The sequence below is a fragment of the Euprymna scolopes genome, chromosome 3 (assembly GCF_053919585.1).
Source record: "Euprymna scolopes isolate OS-2025 chromosome 3, ASM5391958v1, whole genome shotgun sequence".
Taxonomy (NCBI): domain Eukaryota; kingdom Metazoa; phylum Mollusca; class Cephalopoda; order Sepiida; family Sepiolidae; genus Euprymna; species Euprymna scolopes.
In genome coordinates, this window is record NC_136484.1 from 5,857,687 (window position 1) to 5,884,740 (window position 27,054).

Here is a 27,054-nt window from a genome sequence, read left to right on the forward strand (position 1 = left end):
TTGATGCATGTTAAACAGATCGTTTGGTTCGGACTAATAGGTGCAAAGTTGACCTGAACAGGAGTTTTGTGCGACTTAGGTGGTTGACGTAGCCAGCTTTTGACAAAAGCACTCGTTCACAAGTGACACATTTCCGTCTCTGTGTGTCATGGTTAAGACCGTCAATTAAACCTTTGCGAACCTCTCGCTTCAGATTGCTGTGGGCCTGCTTTCTTTTCTCTAGAGCATCACAACTTTCACGTACAAGCTTTCGCCACTTCTGCCGTTGCAGAGTAAGTTCTTCCCATGTGTCGATGTCGATTTGTAAGATTTTCAAATTATTCTTTGTAAAAGTCCCTGAACCTCTTCCTAGGATTGTGTTGAGGGCGCTTGCCATTTTCAGTTCCCCGTAAAAAATCTCTCATTCGAACCAAGTGGCCCGCCCAACGCATGTAAGATCTCATTACAAAGGTCTCAACACAAGAACAACATGCTCTCACAAAGACTTCAGTATCGGGTACTTGTGCTTGCCACTTGATGTTTAAGATACGTTTCAAGCATTTTTGGTGAAATCGTTCAAGCTATTTAATGTGCCTTTGATTCAATGTCCATGTCTCTGATGAATACAACAGTGTGGTTAGCACAGAGGTTTTGTAAACCTGTATTTTAGTCCTCTCTGTGATTGCACGATCAGACCACACTGTCCTCTCCAACTTTTCAAAAGCTACAGATGCCTTCTGAATTCGTTTGCGGATTTCAGTGTCGAGACAGCTAACCCTCGACAGAGAACTATATATATATATATATATATATATATATATATATATATATATATATATATATATATATATATATAGTGTGTGTGTGTTTAGATATTTTTGAAAGCATATATTTTAACCCGCTTTAGTTTGCTAGGTGGTTCAATATCGATAAACTGAACTAAAGATGTTCGATCTGATACGATGATACGATGTGATAATTGTATGCTCTCCTCCTGTTCTTCGGATGTTACGATTCAATTTCTTTTTCTCTTTCAGTGGATAAGAAATCCTTCACGGTTGATACAATTTTATTTTTTGTTCCTTTTCTCCACGTCAAAAAACGATCCTGGTTTCTACCCCTGTTCCGTAGGGAGGCATTGTTAATATGCACCCCTAGTACTCAATATTCCTGAATTTAGCACGTTGTTTAGTTGTTAATAATAAATAATATTTACAATATATTATTATCTATTATATACGACTCGTCTTGCAACGCCATCTTCGGATAAATCTCAACACGAGTAGAAGGCTTTCTTACAACTAGGTATCTCTACTATGTAGAGGTGGGATTTTGCTGCTTATCGGGTTGGTCGGGGTATTTACATTGGGAGGTACAATATCTAATAGTTTGCCGGAGAACCTACCATTAAAATACTTGTAAAACAGGCAGAGAAATGCAACATTTCGTCGATGGGACAGAGGTTAAGCATAACTTACAGTTCGGGACCCAATAGGTTGGCGACTCTCTTTTGAACCCTGTCCAGGAGTGAGAGACTAGTAGCAGGTGCACCAACCCAACTGTGACAACAATAGACCATACATGGTCGAATGGTGGCCTTGTAGAGGTACAGGATACTCTCAGACATAAGTAACTTTCAGGCATAGTAGCAATGCCCTCGATGTATATCTTCCATGTCATGTTCTCTGTGAACGTTAGGCCGAGGCGTGTTTGAACGAAGTACTTTCAAGTAATGTATAATTAGTCATAGCTATTGGTGGTTGAGAAGGTTTCTTGTAATTTTTAACGGAAAGAAGCTTAGTCTTGGCAGCATGGAATGTGACCATCCATTTTGCCTCCATTTCACTACGGATTGGAGGTATATTGAATACGAAGTCTAAATATATCGAAAATCCAATCCTTTTATGTTATGTTTGTGCCTTCATAAAGTTATTAAATATAGCTACTGGCTTATTCAGAATCATATGATATTTACAATTTATGGGCAGTTCTAGTAGAACAGAATTTCAGAATTTAAAAAATACTAATAATAAACATGACTCATCATGTAAAATAACTTAGATATATCTTATATAACTTATGTATATCGAGAAATTATTTTGACAAAATAATTCATCTGGCAATATCCAAGCAACAAAAATAATTATTAAATGTACCAAAATTTTATTCAAATAAAAATAATGAACCTGGCACAGCATCTGCTGTGAAAATGCAATAAACATTATCAATTGCTCAAATAAATGAGTTTAAAGTATATTGTTTGAAATGTCATTTGCGGCCAAAAGTTACACATATGTAATAAAAGGCTTATTCAGTGAAACGGCCGATCTAAATGTTCTGAGAGTGTGTCTACAGTAACACTATCGTCTTAAGAGAGTGTTTAAAGGGTTACAAATAGTTTTACAATAAGAACCAAAAAGGATATCTGTTGATTGAAGATTAGATCTCGAAAAGTATCAACCTGTAAAATTTCCGTGCCTGCATTCATCACTGATAATAATATATATATGTTATATTTTCACATATAAGTCTGCCGTAATTCTTTGAAACTGAAGAAATACAATAAAACACAACAGATTCTCATTTCCTTTAAAGCTTTCATCTTCGAATTAATTACGAGTTGGAGAATATATTTACTTGACAATTTCAGAATAGTAACCGTTACATACACACATATGTATACATATATATGTATTTATTATAATTCGTCACTTTATAGAGAACAGATGCTCATTCTTGTATTCATTTCAAATAGGTGAATTTTATTTGCAACATTCACGTACTATTGTTTCGCCCCATAGCTGGTATATAGTAATACTGATATTTTTACCAACTGGATGATTCATCAGTCCAAAAAACCATGAAACAAACAATTTTGAAGTTCAAAACAATATAATTACAGGCGATGTATTCGTAATCCCAATATATGCTATCGTTCCGTATACAAATGGTTTCTCATTATCAATATTTGAAGGCTTAATAAATGGATTTTCTCCATTTCATTATATTATAGTAGTTTATGAGTTAATGTAAGTTCGGCAGCAGTTCATTTATTAATCTATTTCAAACAAGTACTAACATTAATTTTCGTTAATCAAATTTCAGTATTACTATTTAAATTCATTCTAAGTCACATATGTAAAATATATTCTTATTTGAAAACATATCATAGACTTAAATAATTCAAGATTATTTTACATATGATATTGTGGATTATTTTTCCATAATTATGGCGTGAATCTATTGACATATATATTGAACATATCTATTATAAAAATGTTTAAAAGTTATTTCTTCAGCAAAATTCAATCGGCCCCGGCCTCGGATTAATTTCTGATAATTTTAATTGAGTTAAAATTAATATTTTTTTAAAATCAAATTACCAAACTATAACATTTTTCACTCACCATTGACGATTCTGTGACGGAATCAAAACTGCTGATGCGTAGTTTTACTGTTACAACTGTTGGTTGATCTGAAAAAAAAAATGAAATGAAATCCTTATTATTAAACAAATAATGAACTATTTGAATCGCGTTTTAAAAAGAGCGTAAACATAGTTGGTGTTTTCTGAGATTAAATGATGAACGCTATGTAATTTTAACGTCCATACTCTAAAACAATATAAACTTTAATATTCTGATTATATGGATTGTAAACTATACAATTTGTCGATTGGTCCCAGGAACATCCTCAATATTTATTAAGCTTAGAGGAAATGTATATAATAAAATATAAAATTAATGCAAATATCATTGGATAAACTAAGGCACATTTGCGATTTCACGGGAATCAATAATAGCAACTGCCAAATGTTGATTAATATTTGAATTTTTCTTGCTTTCAATTCCTTTGTCAGATTTGAATGATGGATTAGAATTTAATAATCATAGTTGATAAAATGATTGATTAGATGGTTGTACATTTTATTTCAAAAGAAACAAATGTTAGAATAATTATGGTGATTTTAAGACCTCATTTAAATATTGTTCTAAATTCATGGCATAGAAATCGGGGTATATCATAGGACAAGTAAAGGAGGCTATAATAAGAAAAGGAATAAATGGGATCGCTTATAAGTGTAAGTGTGAATGCCTCGGTTTAATTTACACGAACGTTCAATGATGGTTTACTTAATTAGGACATTTTTAATAATAATATGAATTTAAATGTGAAATGCGTATTTTATGAACTTTCGAAGCACGAGTAATTTATTACAAATGAATTGTTCAAAACTTAATTATAACATCTAATAAGAATTTTGTTCTAATACTTTACTGGGAAAATATTAAATAGTTTTAATAGAAATCATCTGGAGAATACAGAAACGAATGACGAAATAACATTAAAAATTAATTTATTTGGAATGTTTCTGGGTCTATCTAACCTTTTGAATAATTGCATCCGTATATCTGGATATTCTGGATCAGATCCGGAAAAGTAATGGATTAAAACACAGGATATAGAATTGCTTGTTTATCCTTTGCTTTTATTATGGCGCATAGTTAGAATAAAACTGGCCCTTTCTACTAATTTAGTGAATTTTCTGGTCTCATCATTTTTTTGATAACAACAATAATTACAACGATTGAACGATTCAATTAACAGACAATCCAAGAAAAATCATTATATATATATATATATATATATATATATATATATATATATAATACTTGTTTATTGTTATATAAACATGCTCACATCCCGCTGCTACAAATAGCCACTTGTTTCAATCAAACAACAGATATCATCAGGCAGCGACTGTTTGATTGAAACAAGTGGCTATTTGTAGCAGCGGGATGTGAGCATGTTTATATAACAATAAACAAGTATTATCAGCTCTTTTTATTGAGCACTATATAACAACCTCGTTGAATTCATTAGTCCATTACTTTTGAATATAAAAAAAACCCGAGTATATATATATATATATATATATATATATATATATATACAAATATATTTACATTAACATGTTATATATATATATATATATATATATATATATATATATATACATTTATATTATATATTGCAATACAAATAAAACTCCCTTCATTATATTATATGTGAGCTTACATTAGAGTATGATAATCTGACATATTATGTAGAAAAGAACAATGAAATTAAAGGATAAAGCGAGAACGTTAACAAATAGAAATTAATTGGCTTCGATTTGAGGCAATTAATTTCCTTTTAAAGAGAATTATCAATTCTCACACTCAGTATGTATCATTCAATGCTACAACGGAAGTGATACATCCATAAACAAGAGTGTTATAATGAAGAGTGGGGTGAGCGTTGTAAATTGATGAAAAGATTATATAGCGATTACTTAGAATGTAAAACAGTTGGGCTAAAGCAAAAGAGTTTGAATATACAGAATATACTAATGTCACTTGAGCAGCAGAGTTATGTTTCGCATTTGATGTCATTTTTCGCATTAGATGTCATCTAAGCAATTCGTCAGGCCAACGAGGAACTTGTAATGCTGCAATACTTTTATAGGTAAATATTTGAAAAATGACATAACATCTGTATACTTTAATTCAGAGTCGACTATTGTCTTAAAAAAAAAGAAATATGATTAGTTTTAAGACATATTTCTGTTTCTAATACAGAGTCATGCCTGTAGGGGCAAACAAGCATAAGAGTTTTTAAGTGTCAGCTGAGACATCATCCTGACTTATTGATCGAAATAAGCACCACCTGAATCAAAACACTTTTGCCAATGCAAATCAAGTTTATTTATGCCAGTAACGTAAAAATCCTGTGTCATCGTAGTGATCAAGTCGCTAAAGGCGTTTTTGATATCGCTTACGTTTTTTAAGCATTTATCACGCAGAAAATTGTCGATATGCTAAAAAGTTGGTAGTTTTTAAGTGATAGGTCTGAAAAGTATGGCGGATGAGGCAGAGTGTCATAACCCAACTTGTTCAAATTCTGCATATCGATTTAGCAAAGTACGGTCGGACATTCTCGTGAAGGAGGATTGGGCCTTTTCTGTTGACTAATGCTGGGTGTTGTTGTCGAGGTTTCGGATGCATTTCATCGATTTGTTGACAGTATTTCTTCTTCGTAATGGTTTCGCCTGAATAAAGAAAATGGTAATGGATGAGACCGATCACAGACCTCCTTACCGTAAGTATGACCTTCTTTTGGTGCTAATCTAGCTTCGGGAAGTGTAATGGAGATTCCTCTGCGACTAAACACTTGGCTGAGCGTTGCCGGTTGTCATAAAGAACCCACTTTTCATCGCAAGTCACAGCCCGGTCGAGAAACGGGTCGTGCTTATTGCACAACAGAAGAGAAGATGACACTCTATAACGGCGTTTCTATTTTTTTCTTTCCCAATCTCTCTCAAGTGGTTGGAAATCGTCGTTTACGTTCTCGAACAGTTGTGTGTGGATTGGCTTCGTCTAAATCTCTTAATTAATCGTTCTGAACATCTGATAGTCGACCACTACATTCATCACCTTCAAGACTCTCGTCGTCGCTATTGCCCTCATTGTGCTGTGCGTTTAGTAGTAGTACCTGCGCCAAACGCTTCGCTGATATCGCGGGCTGTTTCAGCAGCTTTTCGGCCTAGCTTAGAATTGAAATAAGAAAATTGTGCGAATTTGATTTTGTCCCATTTTGTATTCAACGTTATGAAAAGAAGACATAATTGTATTAAAACGATTGAGATTTAAACGATTACATAGAGCGAAAATGATCTTAAAATGACATATAAAGTAACAGTATTATAACGAAAACATTTTTGAAAATAAATAATGTGAAATCAAAATTTAAAATTCAGCAAGAACTTTCTTGGCAACTTGATGGTTATAAATTTAAAGTAAAAGAATTTCTCATTATGAAATTAATTGTTAAAAATTGTTCAGTTTTCCCAAAGCTTTTGCATGTAAGTCATTATTTTGTACTGTTTTTCATACACACATCCACTGGTTTTATGTGATGAATTTAATGTTATCAATAATTGCATAACAATTATTATTTCATGATAATTTGTTTTTGTTAATAGAATGAAATCAATTTAATGGATGCATACTTTCTTTTACTTATTAATATACACTTACTACTTTACTTTGATCTAAAGTAAATGTTTTAGAACAATAAGATAGAAATGAAAAAATTATAAGATTAATATAAAAGGAGGTTGGATTCATGAAATACTGAATTTATGACAATCGTAGTAAAACACAAAACGTATAACAGGTTCATACTTATACTTTTGCGGACAATGCAATTTTCGGCTATTTGTGTTGGCCTAAAAATTACATGAATTATTCAATTAACGAAAATAATATTTACGTAGTTTTAAAATGTTATAGGAGTTAAAATCAGGACGATTGAAAGTTAATTAGACCATCCACTCATTTTCAGTTTATTTACTTTGGCGACAATATACAATTAGAAAAGTACCATTCTATACTATTTGGCGAATAAAAGTTGTTAATAAAATAATCAGCAAGCGAGGAAGGTAATTTTCCAAAGATGATCGTATGAAATAGAAAAGTATAATCATATTTCATACTCCATGTTGGAAACTTACGTGCAATATTTTCGTCCCCGACTTTGCTAACTTAGTTATTTATGCATAAGATATGGAAGTTCAAATATAAATAGTACTTTGTACAACGACTACTTAATTATGATTTTCTTCAAGCAAAAACGTTCATATTAATAAATCGAGGCTGCCTTAAATTCGGCACAAAGTATACGATTCATATATAAGTGACATACTTGCAGCAAAACGGTCTAAGAGAAAATCAATAATAGGTATTGACCGATCGCATTTGGACATTTTGAATCTCATCTACAATAGCCAAAGCGGCGCCACACGGCTTACACTGCGTTTCTAAAAAGTCAAACGTTTAGTGTTACTATGTTGTTCATATGCATCATCATTTCAGTTTGGATGCACAAGAGAACGATGGAACTCAAGAAATAAAGCAAAATTGTCTTAAGATGGAAAAGAGGAGAAATATTCACGAAAGAAAGGAATAAGTTACTTTAACTTCATATCAAGAATAGGATATAAACCGCTATTGGAATATCCCGAAATTTAACTGCAATACATTGATTTGATTAGGAGTAAAAAAAATCCTGCAGGTACGCGGCGAAGATGATTTTAGGAGTGTGAAAGAGGAGAGCAAAATAAGGATAAAGGAATATAATAGGTCAACGACGAAAACAGACGAAAAATGCACACACACGCATACTCTGTGGTTTATCTGTGCATATAATCAAATGATCTTGGTTTAAAGATTCTGCCATTATAGGCAAAAATAGTAATAGCAATGCCCATAAAGAGGAGATGGACAGTTTAAGAAACACTTCATCGAAACCAATATCCAGAGAACATGACATCAGCTTTAAAATATCCGGACCAGACACAAAACGATACTGGCCTAAAACTCAGCACAGTTTGTATACAATACATGAATTGTTTGAAAAATTTAAAAGAATATAAAATCCATTCACAATGTAATTCTTTTTAGTGAACGACGTGTCTCACCTCAGTTTTTCATATTCACATGTATTATTTACGCACTATTCTTAGTCATGGTTTGCCTATAGGGGTGGGGGCATGACTTACACAAGATATTTCCAGACATTCGAATCGATCCTCATTGACAGTGACAAGCCCCCACCTTTATAGAAAAATCATAACTAAGAATAGTCCGTACGCGTAAATAGTACATGAAAAACAAAGGTGAGATATGTCGTCCACTAAAAGGTTAGAATTACATCGAAAAGCGTGGACATAAAAATCGAGTATAGAAGAACATATATGGCGGGAAAAGGATATTCATTTACCCTTATAGGACGAAGTAAAAATTATAGATAGAGAAAAACGCTGGAGAGGAAAGCGACTGAAAGAAGTAGCACATAGGTTGGATAACGATCAATTACTCGGTAGATTTTGTATAGAATTTAACATGATAGAGGAACCCTTAATAAAAACTAAGAGATAATGTATATAATATTAGTGTATATATATATATATATATATATATATGTATATATATATGTATATGTATATATATATATATATGTATATATATATATGTATATATATATATGTATATATATATGTATATGTATATATATATGTATATGTATATATATATATATGTATATATATATATATGTATATGTATATATATATCGTAATGATATGATAAGTACTAATAAATATTGACATCAATATCTAAAAATAAAATAGGTTTAAGCCTCCTTAAATTCGTACAAAAATTGTCCTCAAAAATTCATTTGTAAAAGTAGCATTCTCCGTTGAGTAAATATAGGCTTCTGTTCGAAATTGCGGACAGGTTCCCGAGTTCGGGAGATACATCAGAAGAGGATCGGAGGTTACATAGACCGAAAAGTTGCGAAAATTACACTCAAGATAAGAACAAACGTCCAAAAAAATCAATATAATAACAAAGAATATACATATTTGCAAAAGTGATACTGTGTAAAATTGTGTTATATCAAACACACACACACACACACACTGTATATATATATATATATATATATATATATATATATATATATATTCTATTGTTCTATGGAGAGCTTGAATGTGGCAAACGACCCAATCACAAACCTCGGAAAAGGTACAAGGATGTAGTTAAGGGAAACCTGCGGGCACTTGGCATAGAAATAACAAGGTGGGAAGAGATAGCTGAAGACCGGGAAAGTTGGAGGCGCTACGTCTACGCGGGATGTGAGAATTTTGAGGTTTTGAGAGTTGAGCACGCCACTATAAAGCGAGCCTTACGAAAGCGAGAGGATACAGAGGACTTTGATCTCGACCCCGCGTACTCGTGCGGGATATGCGGCAGGGTGTGCCTGTCAAAGGCAGGCCTCAAGAGTCATGGAACTACGCACGCGGGACATGAACTGGGAGCACGGGAGGGAGGGGGGCGGTCACCAACAAGGTTATCCTGCAGAATATGCGGCAGACTGTGCAGGCCGGGTGGGGCCATGTGGAATCATATGCGGACTCACTCACACGCCATCGTATCGTGAGGGTTGGCCGTCTTCTGTAAAGAAGTGGCAGTCACCATATATATATATATATATATATATATATATATATATATATATATGTGTGTGTGTGTGTGTATGTGTGTGTGTGTGTGTATAATGTTAAAATGTCCACGTATGCTTCTAGAATAGTAATATACAAGATTATTTGAAGCATAAAACGATGTTTTTTTTTTTAATATTTACTATTTTAATTTTTATCTCTCAAGCGGTCCTCCGCTCTTGATCACGAAAAGTAGAGAGTTGAAATAAACTGAAAAGTTGTATTTTGGGCTGCGTTCATTCCTTGCAATATGTACATACATGTATTTAACTAACTAAACACAAGGATAAAACGAATAGAAATATGTGGCATACAGAAAAATAAGTAGCGAATCAAAGATGCATTCATGTTGAAAACATTTACTAGATTTAACTTCTAATAACAATTCAACATGAACTGCTGAAAGAAATCAAATTTAGTAAATAGAAAGGTCTTTCAAAAAGTAAAGTCTTCCGTTGTTTTAGCTCAAAAAGTTAAAGAACTACGAACGGTATGTTGATACGATTAAAACGAGCTCCAAAAGTTATAGTTTTGCATCGTCATCCCTATTGCCAATGCACTTTTGGTAGAGATGAACGATGATTGTGTATGGGATTCTGGGGCGAGCTTTTTCATACGTGTGTCGTTCCAAAGGGAAAACCTATTAATATTTTAATTAGTAATCAAAAGGTTAAAAGGCTACGAAGACAGGTGTGGTTCCATTAAAACTAGCGATCTTTTGTGCACCGGAATTTTTTTCTACATAGTTATCACCATTCTCAGCGCACTTTTGACAGAGATTCAATGGCGTATCTTTATCTCTGGCGCACGTCTATGACAGGGGTTGTTTTCTTAGAGCCTCACACTGTTAAAATCTGCGGCAGAGACATGAAAATGACAAGTTATTAATGCACAAGTTCAGTTGCAATTGCCGCTGATTAATCTGGGCGTAATAAAATAGGATGAATTACTTTTGGAATGTCTCACGCACTTCATAATTTGAGCTTCTTCTTCTTCATCATCATCATTATTATTATTATTATTATTATTATTATTATTATTATTATTATTGGCTCACCTGGAGCTTTCACACGAGTCAGCAAACGATCTGATTGGAGATCTGTGGTGTTTTCTGGAAGCTGAGTGACAACAAGTCTCCCTAGACGTCCAGCTCTCTCCTCCTCCTTCGATAACATTTGCAAATAAATTTGCTTCATCGCAACAGCCTCTTTATTATTATTATTATTATTATTATTATTATTATTATTATTATTATTATTATTATTATTATTATTATTATTATTATTATTATTATTATCATTCACATTTTGTGTCTGACTATTGGTTTTATTCTGATAGACGGATTATAACAAATAAACATAGGTTATCAGCATCTTGTTTCCTTAGTCTTCCAGCACTTTCTGCGAGATTCTGGCGGTTCCCAACAAGGCAGTTTTTTTAAGTACTCCAACATTGCAATGGATCCCAATTTTCTCAATCCATTGTCAAGGCTCCCATCACAATGTGTACATCTACTTTCTTCAACTTTTACAACCTTTTTATCTCCCTTCTTATATCTTTTCGACCTTTACCTTTTTTTTGATTTTCTTGGTTATTGCGTTGTCTTGCGTTTTTTTCCATCTGGACTCCTCCCTTCAATCACGCTTTCGCATTAGATATTCATCTTCATCTTTTTTTAATTTTTTTAAAAATTTCACCCCAAACAAGGCACATTGCCACTATGGTGTAGGGGGCTACTATCAGGGGCAACAACTACTGGGGTACTATGTAGGGATTTGGGCAGTAAGATGTCGGTTCACGTTGCACTTGAACTTCTGCACGTCAGTACAGTTGGGGTAGCAGGGACCTGGGATGGAATTCCAAAGTCTAGCGGTTCTGGGGAAGAAACTATTGGAGTAAAAAGATCTTTTACATCTAGGGATCTCTACAGTGTGGGGGTGAGATTTAGAAGCCTGTCGGGTTTGTCGAGGGTGCTCACGTCGTGGAGGCACAAGTGCTTGCAGTCCGTCAGAGCATTCACCATTTAAATACTTGTAGAACAGGCAGAGGGATGCAACGTTTTGTCGATGGGACAGAGGCTGAAGCTTAGATGCCAGTTCAGGGCCTATCAGATTTGCGACTCTCTTTTGAACCTTGTCAAGGAGTGAGAGACTAGTAGCAATACTCCATAATGGGCGAATGATTGGTGGCCTTATAGAGGTACAGGATACTTTCGGGTGTCAGTAGTTTTCTAGCACGGTAGAGAGAGCCTACCTTCTTTGCAGCGGCCCTGGCAATGTTTTCAATATAATTGTTCCAACTCATGTTTCCTGTGAACGTTAGGCCAAGGGGGTTGAAAGATGTACTCTCAGATAAAGAGTCGTTGGCCATTGCTATAGGTGGTAGAGAAGGTTTCTTGTAATTATTGAATGAAACTAGTTTAGTTTTGACGGCATTGAACGTGACCATCCATTTTTGTCCCCATTCCACTACAGAGGTCATCCTCTAGTGTTTTTGCCATTTATTTAGATATGTGTTCATTTGTTTTTCTGTCGTGCCTGTTATAGAGTGTGGTGTCATCAGCATATATACCCATCACAGAGGCAATTTTGTCGGGGAGGTCATTTATGAATATTAGGAACAATAGAGGTCCGAGGATAGACCCCTGGGGCACTCCCGCATTTATATCATATTGTTTAGATGTACGACCGTCGAGGACAACCTGGATTTTTCTCTTATCTAAGAAGGATCTAATTGTTAAGTATTCTACCAGTGATACCGTATGATCTAATTTTCATGAGGAGACCTTCATGCCATACCCTGTCAAAAGCCTTGGATATATCTAGAGCTATCGCTCTGCTCTCTCCCGCTTTGTTCAGTGAATGGTATATACGTTCATCTTTATCTTCATATAATAATAATAATAATAATAATAATAATAATAATAATAATAATAATAATAATAATAATTATTATTATTATTATTAGTAGTAGTAGTAGTGGTAGTAGTATTGTTATTATTGGCTCACATGGAACTTTCACACAAGTCAACAAACGATCTGATTGGAAACCTGTGGTTTTCTCTGGAAGCTGAGTGACAACAAGTCTCCCCAGACGTCCAGTTCTCACCACCTCTTTCGATAGAATTTGCAAATGAATTTGCATCATCGCAACAGCCTCTTACCATTGATTTCTCGCCGGCAGTGGCCATTGGTTTATACTGGAATTTGAGTGGCACTAAGCCTCCCCAAGATCCCAGTTCTCTTTGCGCTTGTCCAACCGAGGTCTGGCTGGCGCTCGCTCCTCGGTCTTTCAGTCCTTCTCAACCCTTCTCAGCTGTTTGGTGTCACTTTTCTATTGGGAGGAGCGGTGATGAAACTATGAGGGGATTCATGATGGGGGTGTAGAACTTGTAGATATGCAACTTCGGTGTTCTTCATTCCCTGTAATGCTTATTCGTTATATTGTCTTCTTGTATTATTCTCCGCATTCGAGGTTATTCCTTAATTTTTCAGTCGTTTTCATTATCGTTAGTCGTTGTACTTTTGCAGTTATTCCTTTGATTCCAATTTCTTTTTTTTGGAAGTTTTTCAGAATTGTTCCTAGTGCTCCTACTATTATCGGTACTATTTTGATTTTCTTCATCATCCAAATCCCTTTTAACTCTCTGGCTAGTTCTGTGTATTTGCTTCGTTTCTCCTTTTCTTTCATACTCACCCTGTGGTTAGCTGGGATTGCAAAGTCTACGATTTGACAGGGGTTTTCTTTCTTGTTAATTATTGCGACATCTGATCTTTTTGCTTAGATGGGTTTGTCCGTCTGTATGTCCATGTCCCATAGGATTTTGTGGTTCTCGTTTTCGAGTGCTGTTGCGGGTTTATGCTTGTACCATTTGTCTTTACGCTCAAAATGCAGTCGTTTGCACAATTCACAGTGCACCGCCCTCTCCACTTGGTCATGCCCGTTTTTGTATTCCTTTTCGGCCAGTTTGCTGCATTCACTTACTATATGGTTTATCGTTTCGTATCTTTGTCCACAGAGTCTGTATTTGCTGTTTTCTTGTGTTTTATCGATTCTTGCGTTGATATGGTTGGTTCTTATCGAGTTATATTGTGCTGCAGTTATTAGAGATTCAGTTTCTCCGTTAATATGTCCTTTTCGCATCCATGTCCAGGTGTTTTCGTTGTTCTCATCTTTTGTCATTCGTATGGATCTTCTGTGGAGTTGTTTCTTTTCCCACTTCTCTTTTCTCATTTTGTCACTTGTCTCTCTGTTTTCTGTTTTGTTGTTTTTTTTTCAGTGTCTCTCGCTGCCATATTTATCCTTTCAGTGTTTTGCATTATGTATTTTTCTAGTTCTTTTTTCGTGTCCTTCATACAATCTTCTATACAGATCAGTCCTCTTAGAGACTGTCAATATCGTCCTTTAGGTGTAGTGCATTATGCATAGTCATGAGTTTCCTGGTTTTCTGGTCGAGTTGTCTCAGTTCTTTTGTCCACCTTATAAACGGTCCAGAGTATCTTACTAGTTGTACTGCATATGCATTTATACCTTTTATTAGGTTTCTGCTATATAATTCCGTTTCCAGGAGTTTTTTTTTGTTCTCCTGAGGTATTCCTTTCCAATTTTCTCTTTCATTTCTGTTGCTCTGATGGTGTCCGCTTCCAGAATTCCCAAAGATTTATAGTCGTCTTGTTCCCCTAGTGCCCTCATTTCTGTTTGGTTGGGTAGTTCCATGCCTTCTGTCTTTCCAGTTTTCCCTTTCTTATAACTAGTTGTGCGCACTTTTCCAGTCCAAATTCCATTTGGATATCTTGGCTGAAGATCCTGGTAGTGTTAATTTGTGTCTCTAGCTTCTTTTCGGTCCTTCCAAAAAGTTTCAGATCGTCCATGTACATCAGTTGGGTCATTTTTTCCTCTGTATTGGAGAACTTGTATCCGGCTTGGCACTTTCTCAGAATACTATTCAAGGCATCATGGCTATGATGAACAGTAGTGGTGATAGTGAGTCTCCTTGGAAGATGCCTCTTTTTATGTCAATTTCTGTTATGTGTTGTCCATCAGCTGTCAATTCCAGTCTCCATGTTTTCATTGCATTTTCTATTACGTTGGTAATCCCGCTTGGTATTTTATACATTTTTAGGCATTCTATTATCCATGCTTGGGGGATCCTGTCGTACGCTTTTTTGTAGTCGATCCATGCCATGGCTAAATTCTTTCTCCTCCTTTTTATCTTCTTTAGTATCTTTTGATCTATATATAGTAGGTCACGTTTTCCTCTTTTTCCTTTTTGGCATCCTTTCTGCTCCTCGGGGATGAGTCCACGGTTATTCAGGGAGTGGTAGATTTGTTCCGTCAGTTGTGCTCTCAGTATCTTCCACATAGTTAATAAACACGTGATTGGCCTATAGTTGCTAGGGATGGTTCCTTTCTCCGTGTCCTTTTGTAGCAATGTAGTTCTACCTTTTGTCATCCAGTCTGGTACGCTTGCTTCCTGTATCTATCTTCTCAGGTTTTTGGCTAGCCTTTCGTGTAAGGTTATGCATTTTTTTTAACTAATATGCATATATCTTGTCGTGCCCTGGTGCTCTCCAGTTTGCCATTTTTTCTATGTTTTTCTCTAGGGTTTCCTTGCTGATTTCATTCGTTGTTCATTCTTCTATTTGTTGTAACTCTTCTTTCATGTCTTTCAGCCATTCGGCATTTCTATTGTGATCTCGTCGCTCTTCCCATATATTACTACAATGGATTTTTGTTTCCGTCGGATTTGGTTGTTCTGTTTTTGTTTTTCCTCCGTTCACATTTTGGTAGAATTGGCTTTCATTAGTTTCAAATGTTCTATTTTGTTTGCATTGTTCAGATTTATATCTATATTGTCTCAATCTCGCTTCTTTTGCTTTTATTTTTTGGCCCAATTCTTCATGTTTCTTGTTTAGCCTCTCCTTGTCAGTTACATTTCCAATATTCCGTTTTCTCCACATTGCTTTCTTCCTGTTGATCATTTTGGTTTCTTTTTATGTTTGTGTATTTGAGTTTCTAGTCTTATTTCCCATCCAGGTTTTTTCGGTCCGCTTGTTTTTGTGATTGTGTTTGTTGGGATGTGTGGGAGGAGTTTGTTTACCTTCTCTGTTTCTGTTTTTAATTTCTTTTGCTCTTGGTTCCTTAACGATGGGAGCTTTGTTTTTTCCTCGTTCATCAGCTGTATGACTTTATTTATTTTATTTGCTTCATTCTCTGTTAGTTCTGTTTCATTTTTCTCGGTTTCCACGTTTGTAGACTTCGTGCTTTTTTGGTCCTCTGGTGTTTTTACTTGTGAGGCTTCAACTTGTGGGGTTTCTCTACGTACGGTTTCGTTGGGGGATGCTTCTTGTTCAGTTTCATCATTTATTTTTCGCTGAATTTTTGTTAGTTCTAATTAGGGAGTCAACCTTTCTTGAGTATCAGTCTTGCTTGGTCCGCAATTCTTTGTTCTGTCGTATGGTAGTCACTGGATAGGTCCCATAGTTCTTTCATTCGTTTCCGATAACCACCATATCTATATTTAGGATGGCTTCTATAATAGTTTTTATTATTATTATTATTATTATTATTATTATTATTATTATTATTATTATTATTATTATTATTATTATTATTAATATCTATTAAAATATAGTAATGGTTAAGCTCCAATATGTTAAACCGCTAGAAAGAAATTAACTGAATATTCAAATAAGCCAGGATGTTTAGTCTTAAGACAGTATGTTGCCACTCAAATCCCAGTGAAAGAAAATTATTACTAGCAGTGAGAAGTCAAGAGTTTGTGGATGTTGCGATGACGTTAATTAATTTGTAAAGCTTATAGAAAAAATACTGGAAATCTTAAGAGTCTTGTTGTCACTCTAAACTCCGAGGAATGCCGCGGTTATATCTGATGATGACACGTGTAAAAATTCCCAGGGAGTATAAATACTAATAATTACATTTCAACACAACGACATTTTATGCAGCTTTATTTGCGTTTAATATTATATTACGTAAGAAGTATTATTCGACGATTGTCATAAAATTACATCGAACACTTTCCATGGTGTTAATTTTGACTCACATTTCGCATCGAAAATTACATTCACGTCAAATAAATTTGAACATGATATTGTTCCAACTATCGACCTGTTCGATACTACCATCAGCAAATTAAGCGCAAACTAATTTGGATCGCTTCGTTGTTCCGGCAATAAGACGAAAATGAGTTTTTTTCCTTTTTTCTAGTTATTTGTCACATCTGTGCTATCATATAGTTCCTTGTGCCACTTTGCCTAGTTGTTTATTCTTTTATCGTAAATGTTTTCCATTATTATATTTAAATCCATTTAGCCAAATAAACTTTAAGATGTTTATAAGTAATTGGTTACAGAGAACTTTTTAAAAAAAGTTATCCGTATGTACGAAACAAATATACCATTCCGGGAAAATTTAGGTGTCGTTGTTGTATTTAAACTCGTCATTTTAGGCCAAGTCAATACAGATGAAATAGAAAACAGGATAGTGTTTAATAAATATCTTAAATGGGGTTTAACGACAAAAGTAACATTGAATCAAAATGATACACTTTCAATAAATTAAACGAAATTTGTCATGAACTGTAATAATTGTCTTGACGTTTTGACAATTCAGCGAATATGTAGTTGGCTGATGTTAAATAAAATAATTTACATTTGAACGAATATGAGATTTATTGGCCATTACAAGCACATATCTTATGATAGGAAATCTTATATATAATAAGCTATATGTCTGTAAGTCTGTTTGTCTCAATATTGTCAAACTCTATCTCCCGAAACTAAAAGTCGCAGAGCGACGCTAGGGGTCTTAAATGATTGGATGTTTTACGGATTGTTCTGTTATGGGTCTTTAGCAAATTAAAATAGTTTTAAGAGATCAAAAGGGAGTAAAAATTGAAAAAAATCGTTATATACTTTGAACAATTATCGTAGTTTATTTTTATTTTAATTTTTAATCAGTTTATATGCGTGTCACGCTCGTACAGTAGTAAGACCACTAGCTGTGAATACTACAGTTTCGGTTTCGATTCTAGCTGATGGCACCCAATGTATTTTGCCTTTGAAATCACGACTTTATAATAATATATATGAAATCTAGACAAATTAAAATATCATATTTAAGCGTATTTTACGACCCGATGAAGCCTACCCCACTCGTAAAGCATATAGCTTGAATTGTTAGTAGTTAATACAGGATTATGAAACTCTTTTCTGCTAAGAATGAAAGAGAAACGTTTTTGTGTGATGGAATGAATTAAGTATAAACACACACACATACACACACACACACACACACACATATATATATATATATATATATATATATATATATATATGAAAATTCTATTTGGGGTACAAAATTTAATTATGGCTAAAAATATAAATCAAATTAAGTCCTAAGAGACGTTCTTTTTGCAAGCAAATTAAGTCCTTGAGACCTCTTCGCAAGCAAAAAGAAAATCTTTTAGGACTTAATTTAATTTCTATGTAATTTTCCCCGGTTATTTATTTATTTATTTAATTTGTTTCTCTTCCCCGCCATATTCATGACATTTTTTAATCGTAATTTACTTCAATTTAGCTCTTTTTGTTAATAGACAGTTGTATGAATACGTTCTATAAGGACGTACAAGTTATATTATGTATATGTATATGAATATAACGACGTACATGTTGAATAGCTGGGTTTTTATATTATCTCTATATTCGGATACGCGTAAATGCGTGTATGTATAAACGTTGTATTATTTAGTTGATCGTCTAGTGTGTATATTTTAACATTTATGCAAAAGTTCTAACAGGAAACGATCAACGTGAACGTATCGAAACAGTTGTGGACAAGCAGTTCTTTTTAACAGATGTAAATAACACAACACATACCTGAATTTATTTTCATGATCCGGCCGGCATTTTCAGAGATTACAATTTTTTTACACTTGGCTGTCTGAAATGCCACCGCTTCCCACGTCATAGACCCAACTATTGAGTCGTCCGTTCCCTCTGGTATTCAACTAACGACTCATAGAATCTCCCCAAATCTACATACATCACGTGTTTCATTACGTCTCATTATTACGTGTCTCAGACAAACCTGATGTAACCCCAATTTGTTTATGCAAACCCCAAAATGATGTTTACATCTATTTTCTATTTTCCGATTCCTTTTGCGATTTATTATACTATATGTCAATCATTATTTCCTAATTTAATTGTTTATTTTTCTAATCATAATTATTGATCCAGCGCCCCGCCGTCGCTCGAATCAATTAAAATACTACTACTACTACTACTACTACTACTACTACTACTACTACTACTACTACTACTACTAATAATAATAATAATAATAATAATAATAATAATACTGATGTTTTGACCCTTGGTCCTGCTTGCCACAGTTAACACAGATATTACGCTATGATCATAGTCCAAAGGACCACAACGTATTGAGCAAGGAACAAACCTGGTAAGCTAGCCTTTATTTTCATTTATTTATTTTTTAATCATCATGGTAATTGGTATATATATATATATATATATATATGTGTGTGTGTGTGAAAAATATTAAGGTATATAAAATAGAAATACAATAATACAGTATTTTATTTTATATATAAATAAGTCACTTATCCAAATAAGAAAGTGGATTAAGTGTATTGAGGCTTTAGAGTATTCTATATTTCTACAAAGCCATCATTTGCTCCTGCATCGATCATTGTTGCCACATCTCAGCTGCTGCTCCCACCAGTTGTTTCTTCCTTTACAACAGGGTCTCAAAAGGGTCTCTAATATAATCTAATAGGTCCCAAACAATCTATCATCGTCGCAATGTTTCATTTCTCTGCTTGTTTTTCACGTACTTTAATGGATAGTCATCTGATGAACTGACTATACTTGTTCCCACTTGACATAAATATCCCTTACAAATCCGTTTAGCAAAAAATATCACCACTCAATTACGTAGTAAGTTCGTATGTGTAGTATGTTCGTATGTGTAGTATGTTTGTATGTGTAGTATGTTCGTGCGTGTAGTATGTTCATGCGTGTAGTATGTTTGTACCTGGAGTGTGTTTGTATGTGTAATATGTTCGTATGTGTGGTATGTTTGTACCCGTAGTATGTTTGTATGTGTAGTATGTTTGTATGTCTAGCGTGCTTGTACGTATAGTATGTTGGTATGTGTAGTATGTTCGTATATGTAGTATGTTTGTACGTGTAGTATGTTTGTATGTGTAGTATTTTTGTATGTGTAATATGTTTGAACAGGAATGCCATTCATAGATATTACATAATTAGTAATAACGGTTTAGTGGACGACTCTTTTCAGCTTGTCTCCAAAGCGGAAACGAGTGGCTGGTTTTAATTGCAGATGACGGCGTGTATTATGGCATATTATTCTCTTTATAAAAGTAATATGAAACTAATTAGTATATTGCAACCTAATTCATGGTTGCACTAATGTAATAGTGAAGAAAAAAATAGAATCCAACATCACTTTCTGTAATAATGTAACTTATAACAGAAAAAAAGGTTAGCGAATTTTTAATCAATGGTTGTAACTCCAAACACTGCATTATTTTATATCCCCAATTTTTTAAATAAAAACTCCAAATTTTTTAGTATACTCTGAAAAATTGTCCCGTGAAAATTTCTATTAAAATTACTTAATATAACACATGTTCCGATATATAACCCTATCTATTTTAAAATAGAATTAGCAAACGTATACATGCTCAATTATTATGCGATAATCATCTAACATGTTAAGAGACGCTCATCATATTATGGTCATGTAAAAGTAGATGGCAATAATTTACGACGGAAAGTTCATTTTTAAACAATAAATTAAACTATCATTTTTTTAAGTATTTAAAAATGAGAAGAAATTACGGTACATCCTCAGACCGATGGACAAGATGCAACTCGTGTCCACCAACTGTCGAGAGAAAAGGTAAATAGCGAGACCATTTTGTCAAGATTTGAAGAAAAAAATGAATCCAAGCCAGAATGTCGGCGTCACAAGACTGCAAATGCATTTATTCTACCGGACAGAAACAAGTGAAACCTTGGACGAATTAGTATTTTCAACAGAAATGTGATTTAAGTGTCAATCAAACCAACGAAAGGGATTTTGGTACAAATAATCGCATTTACACTCATCCTAATCTTCCAGAAATGAATGTTTGAACAAAGTTAAGTGATAAACAGTCGAGAACGTTTTGAAGTTAAGACGCAGTTATATAGAAACAGGAAAAGTGTACAGGAAGTTAAATCAATGAACATAATCACTGAAAACACTGCAGACAACACCATCAACACAATCAAAATCTGAACAGCGAATTTAACCACCATTAAAACCCAGCGAGCTGTATCAAATGCTTCGCGTGTGAGGAAACCGGGATATTGGAAGAATATGTATATCGTTTCAGGACATTAAAAAAACCACTTCCCTAGATAAATTCATAATTAAAGGATACTCTAACTTAAAATCTACATCTGACCACCAAGATCGCCAGTGAAGACCCTAATCTAACTTATATGTGCTTCCGGGTTGCACTTGCTCAAACCACCACATTTATATTTGCCCTCTATCGACCCCATAACAGTGGAATTACTATCTTTAAGAGTATATCTAAGAAAATTGACCACATCCTGTCTGTGATACCTCGGCTAACATTCACATTTGCGGTGACGTGTCCATAACGTCGAATGGCTGGTCCACTCAAATAAGACAGGTGATTAGGGGAGGTACTGTCAATATTTTGCCATTGCCTATGACCTCACTCAGATTGTTCGCGAGCCCACCCGTGTGCCCGATACTATCGGTCAGTATGCAAGCCTTCTTGATTTTTTTCTCTCAACTTCCCCCGAGCTATGTTCATGTTCCGTTCTGTCTCCTCGGAAATCCTCCTACCACTCCGTTGTATAAGTTCAGATAAAAATGAAATGTAATAAGTCTTCAGACGTACCTATCCACCGCACTGTATACCGATACTCTATTGCTGACTGAGATAGCTTCCGTACATTCATATATGATCTACCCCTGCATTCCATGTTTAAAAAGGATGTGTCCTCTATAGTATCAGACCTGACCGAATGGTTAATTGTAGGCATAGACCGATTCACGCCATCCAAAAAATTCCAACAAAAACCTAACAGCCAGCCATGGTTCTCCCCAGAATGTGCTGCTGCCATCGCGCACAGAAACCGGAGCGCCAGCAACCACTGTAAAAGAGTAATAAAATGCATGAGAGCTATATGCTCAGTCCGTTGAATTTAAAGCGGCGTGGTTCCCACCAGTTTCGGCAAATAGCAAATAGGATCCTGAACAGAAGCGTGCGTTCTATCCCAATCATTATCAATGGACCAGAGGTCATCTTATCAGCATCAGACAAGGCCAAACTATTTGCAAAGAACTTTGCAGCTTATTCTACCCTATGTGATGTAGGCCATCAACACCCCGTATTTCCTCCTATAACACACAACAGGCTAGATAACATACCAATATCTGTGCGTGAGGTCGCCAATCTAATCAAGAACCTTTATTCCAGTAAAGCAACTAGCCCCGACAGCATTCTGATTATAGTGTTAAAATCTTTAACCAGAACTTGTCCCCAAGCGTTGCCTTAAAGAGAAGTGCATTCCAACCCCCTGGAAAACCTAATCACTATGCCCTGTATTTAAGACTTCAAGTGATAAGTCATCTCCCTCTTATTACAGACCAATAAGTCTCCTGTGTGTCATGAGTAAGTTGCTAGAATCCATATTAATAGGAAGTAGTCAACCACCTCAGCAGAAATAACCTTCTTAGTGACACGCAATATGGTTTCCGTTCGGCAAGATCTACCGCAGATGTGCTAACGGTTATATCTCATAGGATTAGCGAATCTCGCGACAAAGCTTCCTTTCTAGGGTAATTGATCTTGACATATCAAAGGCCTTCGATAAGGTGTGGCATAAAGGCCTATTTCACAATATTTCCAGCTACAGTATAACTGGAAATGTTTTCTCGATCATTAAATCATTTCTCTCTGATAGGTTCATAATAGTGGTTGATGGTCAGTAATCAGAGCCCCTCAGTATTAATGCTTGAGTCCCTCAGGGTCCATGCTGGGCCCAATTCTCTTCCGGATCTACATAAATGATCTTCCAAAACACATACGTAACTCATTCGTTGACATATATGCTGATGACACAACCATCTATGGAAACATATCAAAGGCCATAAATGACAAAATTCTCTCTGATTCTCTTATCTCTGATCTTGAGCGCGTGGTACAGTGGGGGAAGGGGTGGCTAGTTACCTTTAATGCATCTAAAACCAAGCTCCTATCTTTACATCATCAACGCTCTGTCCCAATCTGGAATCAATTGAAATGGATGGCTTTCGTCTAGGGGAAAATTGAAATGGATGGCTTTCGGCTAAGGGGGGGGAAGGGGGAGCCTCCATTTTTAGATAAGATTCTGGGTTTGACCTTTACTCCTGATCTGAAATGGAACATGTACATCAAGTCTGTAGCCAAGCTCGCTGGGAAAATGGTGGGATCCTTCTAATGATCCAGAAGACATCTCACTACTGATGCAATTCTCTATCTATATAAAAGCCAAGTACGTCCAAAGATGGAGTACTGCTGCCACATTTGGACAGGAGCTGCTGAAAACAGCCTATCCTGCCTTGACAGAGTACAGACTAGACTTCGTGGCTTAGTGGGGGATGCTCTTTTCTCTTCCCTGCAGAAGAGACGTTGTTTTATCGTTATTTCCATGGAAAGTGCTCGTCCGAGTCCGGTCTCTTGTCCCCACCCCCTCGCTAATCTTTCACGATAAACACCCGTCTAGCTGAAACCACTGTCAATAATTTTCCCAATTCTTTATCGGTGCCTAAATCAAAACGTAGATTCCATGAACAAAGCTTCTTTCTTAGAAGTGCACGCCTGTGGAACTCTCTTCCGTTTGCCTTCTTCCCACCTGACTACAACTTGGATGTCTTCAAATCCAACATAAAAAATCCTGATGAACCGCCCTCTTAAGTAATGACACTTTATCCATACTAACGAATACTACAACACTATCCCATTGATTACTATATACGCAATAACCCTTATATCCGAGTGTCTTCTGGGCCTTGATAAGTGGTGACCTCCATGTAAAAACAAAGAAATACATGCCTGTGGAGCTCTCTTCGGTTTGCCTGCTTTCCAGCTTATATTGACAATATGGTCCTCTTGAAGTCCAACGTAAACAAATTCTTTATGAGTCGTTCCCCTTAAGTAATCCAATTTACCAAATTTACACTTCTAATGATTACTATGATATTGTTCATTTGACTACTGTACACTCTTTAACCCTTATCCTCGAGTGGCCTCTGGGCCTTTATAAGTGGTGATTCCTTTGTAAAAAAAAGAAAAGACCAGTTCGACACCAAGACTATTTACAACAAAACAAAGTCCAGGACGGAGTTGCAGTCAACAATGGTGTGGGGTTATTAAAATGTCTCGCACAGAATTTGATATCATATCCTTTGACTCAGTTATAGTTTCGTCTTTATGTCTAGACGAAAAGGAACGATCCAGTGTTAGAGCATATACATTCGTAGACCAAATGCAACATGAAAATAAAGGTTAATAAACGTAACACCCTACCATATTTTTCCAGATATTTTCAAACTGAATAAATTATAAGTAATTTCCGAATAAGGACAATATAAATTCAAAGAGACATGCTAGTCTAATATATCTATCTATCTATCTATCTATCTATCTATCTATCTATCTATTATATAAAGAAACTTTGTCTTTCTGTGTGTGAGTTCATTTGATATTGACTCCTACACGGCTGGGTTGATTTTTAAAATTTCACACAACTCTACTTAATGTGCCTGACAGTGGTCTTAAATAAGCTGTGTATTGGAATGTCTTCAATAAGTATCGATAATCGATAATCGAAATAATCTGATAAAAATAAACAGGCGATTTGGACTAAAATTAACACCTTATACAGCCCAGTATCAAAATGCGATGGAGAAGTTTTATTGCCACACAAGCAGAAATTCCCGGCATACAAAATCAACAAGTGATTCTTTGATATGACCGGCACACGTTCGAAGCGAATGTTTCTGTTTACAGTACAATTGGACTATTATACTTGATTTTTTCATTATAAACTTTAGTTCAAGAAATTATCACAGTACAAGCAGAGAGGTCAGTCATCTAAAATCAACAGAAGGTCCATTTGATATGCCAGAGCGCGTTTGAAATGAATGTTTCTGTTTAAGGCACGATTTAACCATGATACTTGACTTTTGCACTTTAAACTTTTATTCATGCCTTTATATATAAAATAATTTTATTAAATCTACAGTAGATTCTCTACTGTGAATGTAGACTACAATGTTTTTTTTTACTGAGGGGATCGTGAAGTTTGTTCTTTGTGCACCGCGATGTTTCCCCAGCTTGAGTAGGCAATCAATCGATTTGATTGAAAAATGGACAATTTCACTCTGATTTCGATGACAATAAAATAATTGAGAGTTAAACATTCTTGATCTTTAGTAGATCCTGGACAACGCCGGATCTCCCTGCCAGTAGCTCATAATAACCCCCAATAAAGAGCTTTGGATTGATCAAAATAAATTTTAACTTTTAGTGACCAACCAGATTCTACGTAGTAGATGTCCGTAGCCGCAAAAAATAGTCCAAATCAAGATTTAGGGAGTGTGACACCATACTGTGCAAACAACAAATAACAAAGAGGAACAAAGCACAGTAACGTTGTCGATAATTTGTTCAGGTTGTTCTCAGGGCAATTTGATTAGATTGGCAACTTTTGGGGGACAATGAAACTTCACTTAAAAGTAGATCTACTATATAAAAGTTTCCCATTAAATAACGTAAAAAATTCAACAGGTGTTTAACAGTATCGAAAAACAATGGTGTAATAAGAAAAGTCACAGAACACACAAATTGATGTTCATGTTTGTCGATGTTTACAAAAACAGATGAAAGTTCACAAGTATGTATAAATCTTACGAAACTGAAAAATTACTCATATGCGCTCAAAATTCCAACAGTTGAAGTATTAATGTTTAATGATTCCAATTATCATCTCAAAACCAGATTCCAAAGATGGTTATTGAGTTTAAAATTGTGTCCAGACAACTGAGTAACAATGAAAAAAATCAGAATGCCATTTGAGCGATACTGCGTTAAGAGATTCTATTTGTTTTGGCTATATCCCAAGATCTGTTTCAACAAAGAATGGACCGAATCCTAAATTAGTGCGTTAGAAGCGATTTTGTATGGCACAGGAATAAAAATATGATACTGTTAATGAGGTTAGTGCAAAAATGGATTCATGTTCAATTCCAAGCAGTATTACATCAAACATAAGCAAATCTTTTTTTCAGCATAACATACAATGAACGGTGCATTCACTCTGATCAATAAGGAAATTGTTAACATCCATAGAATGCCAACGCCAACAAGAATAAGCTCCTTACATTTCTTGGTCTTAACCAACACATCTCTATATTTGTACCTATACCAAACCTGGCTGAAAAAGCAGCACCATGTCAGCACTTACTAATACAGAACGTCACATTCTTATGGGCGGAGAGCTTAGAAAGGATAAAACCTCTGGTAGATGATGACGAAACATTACTGTATTACGATACTAGTGCACTAGTAATCTTGAAACTTTACGCTTACAAGAAAGGGTTTGGGAGCAGCACTCGTCCAACTAAACGAAACGAGAGAAAAGAGACTACTAGCATATGCTTCCAAGTCATTAAGGGATATAGAAACGAGATAAGCAAATATTGAAAGAGAGATACTAGTTGTATGCTTTGTAGTAAAGTTGTTCAAGACATACTGTACAACTCAAGATCCCAAGCCACTGACATGGCATATACATAATTTTTTTGCACATCAAACGCTTCAGATAATGATG

At 35.0% G+C, this 27,054-nt stretch overlaps 1 protein-coding gene across 2 annotated transcripts in view; it reads right to left on the reverse strand.

Annotated features, from left to right (window-relative positions):
* Positions 1–27,054, reverse strand: part of LOC145252869 (glycine receptor subunit alpha-2-like) — a 282,197-nt gene that overhangs the window by 70,736 nt on the left and 184,407 nt on the right. For both annotated transcript variants that reach the window (XM_080112887.1, XM_080112884.1), the window contains exon 5: positions 3,387–3,454. In XM_080112887.1, the coding sequence (XP_079969013.1) occupies positions 3,387–3,454 (68 nt within the window). The remainder of the gene's footprint in view (positions 1–3,386; positions 3,455–27,054) is intronic.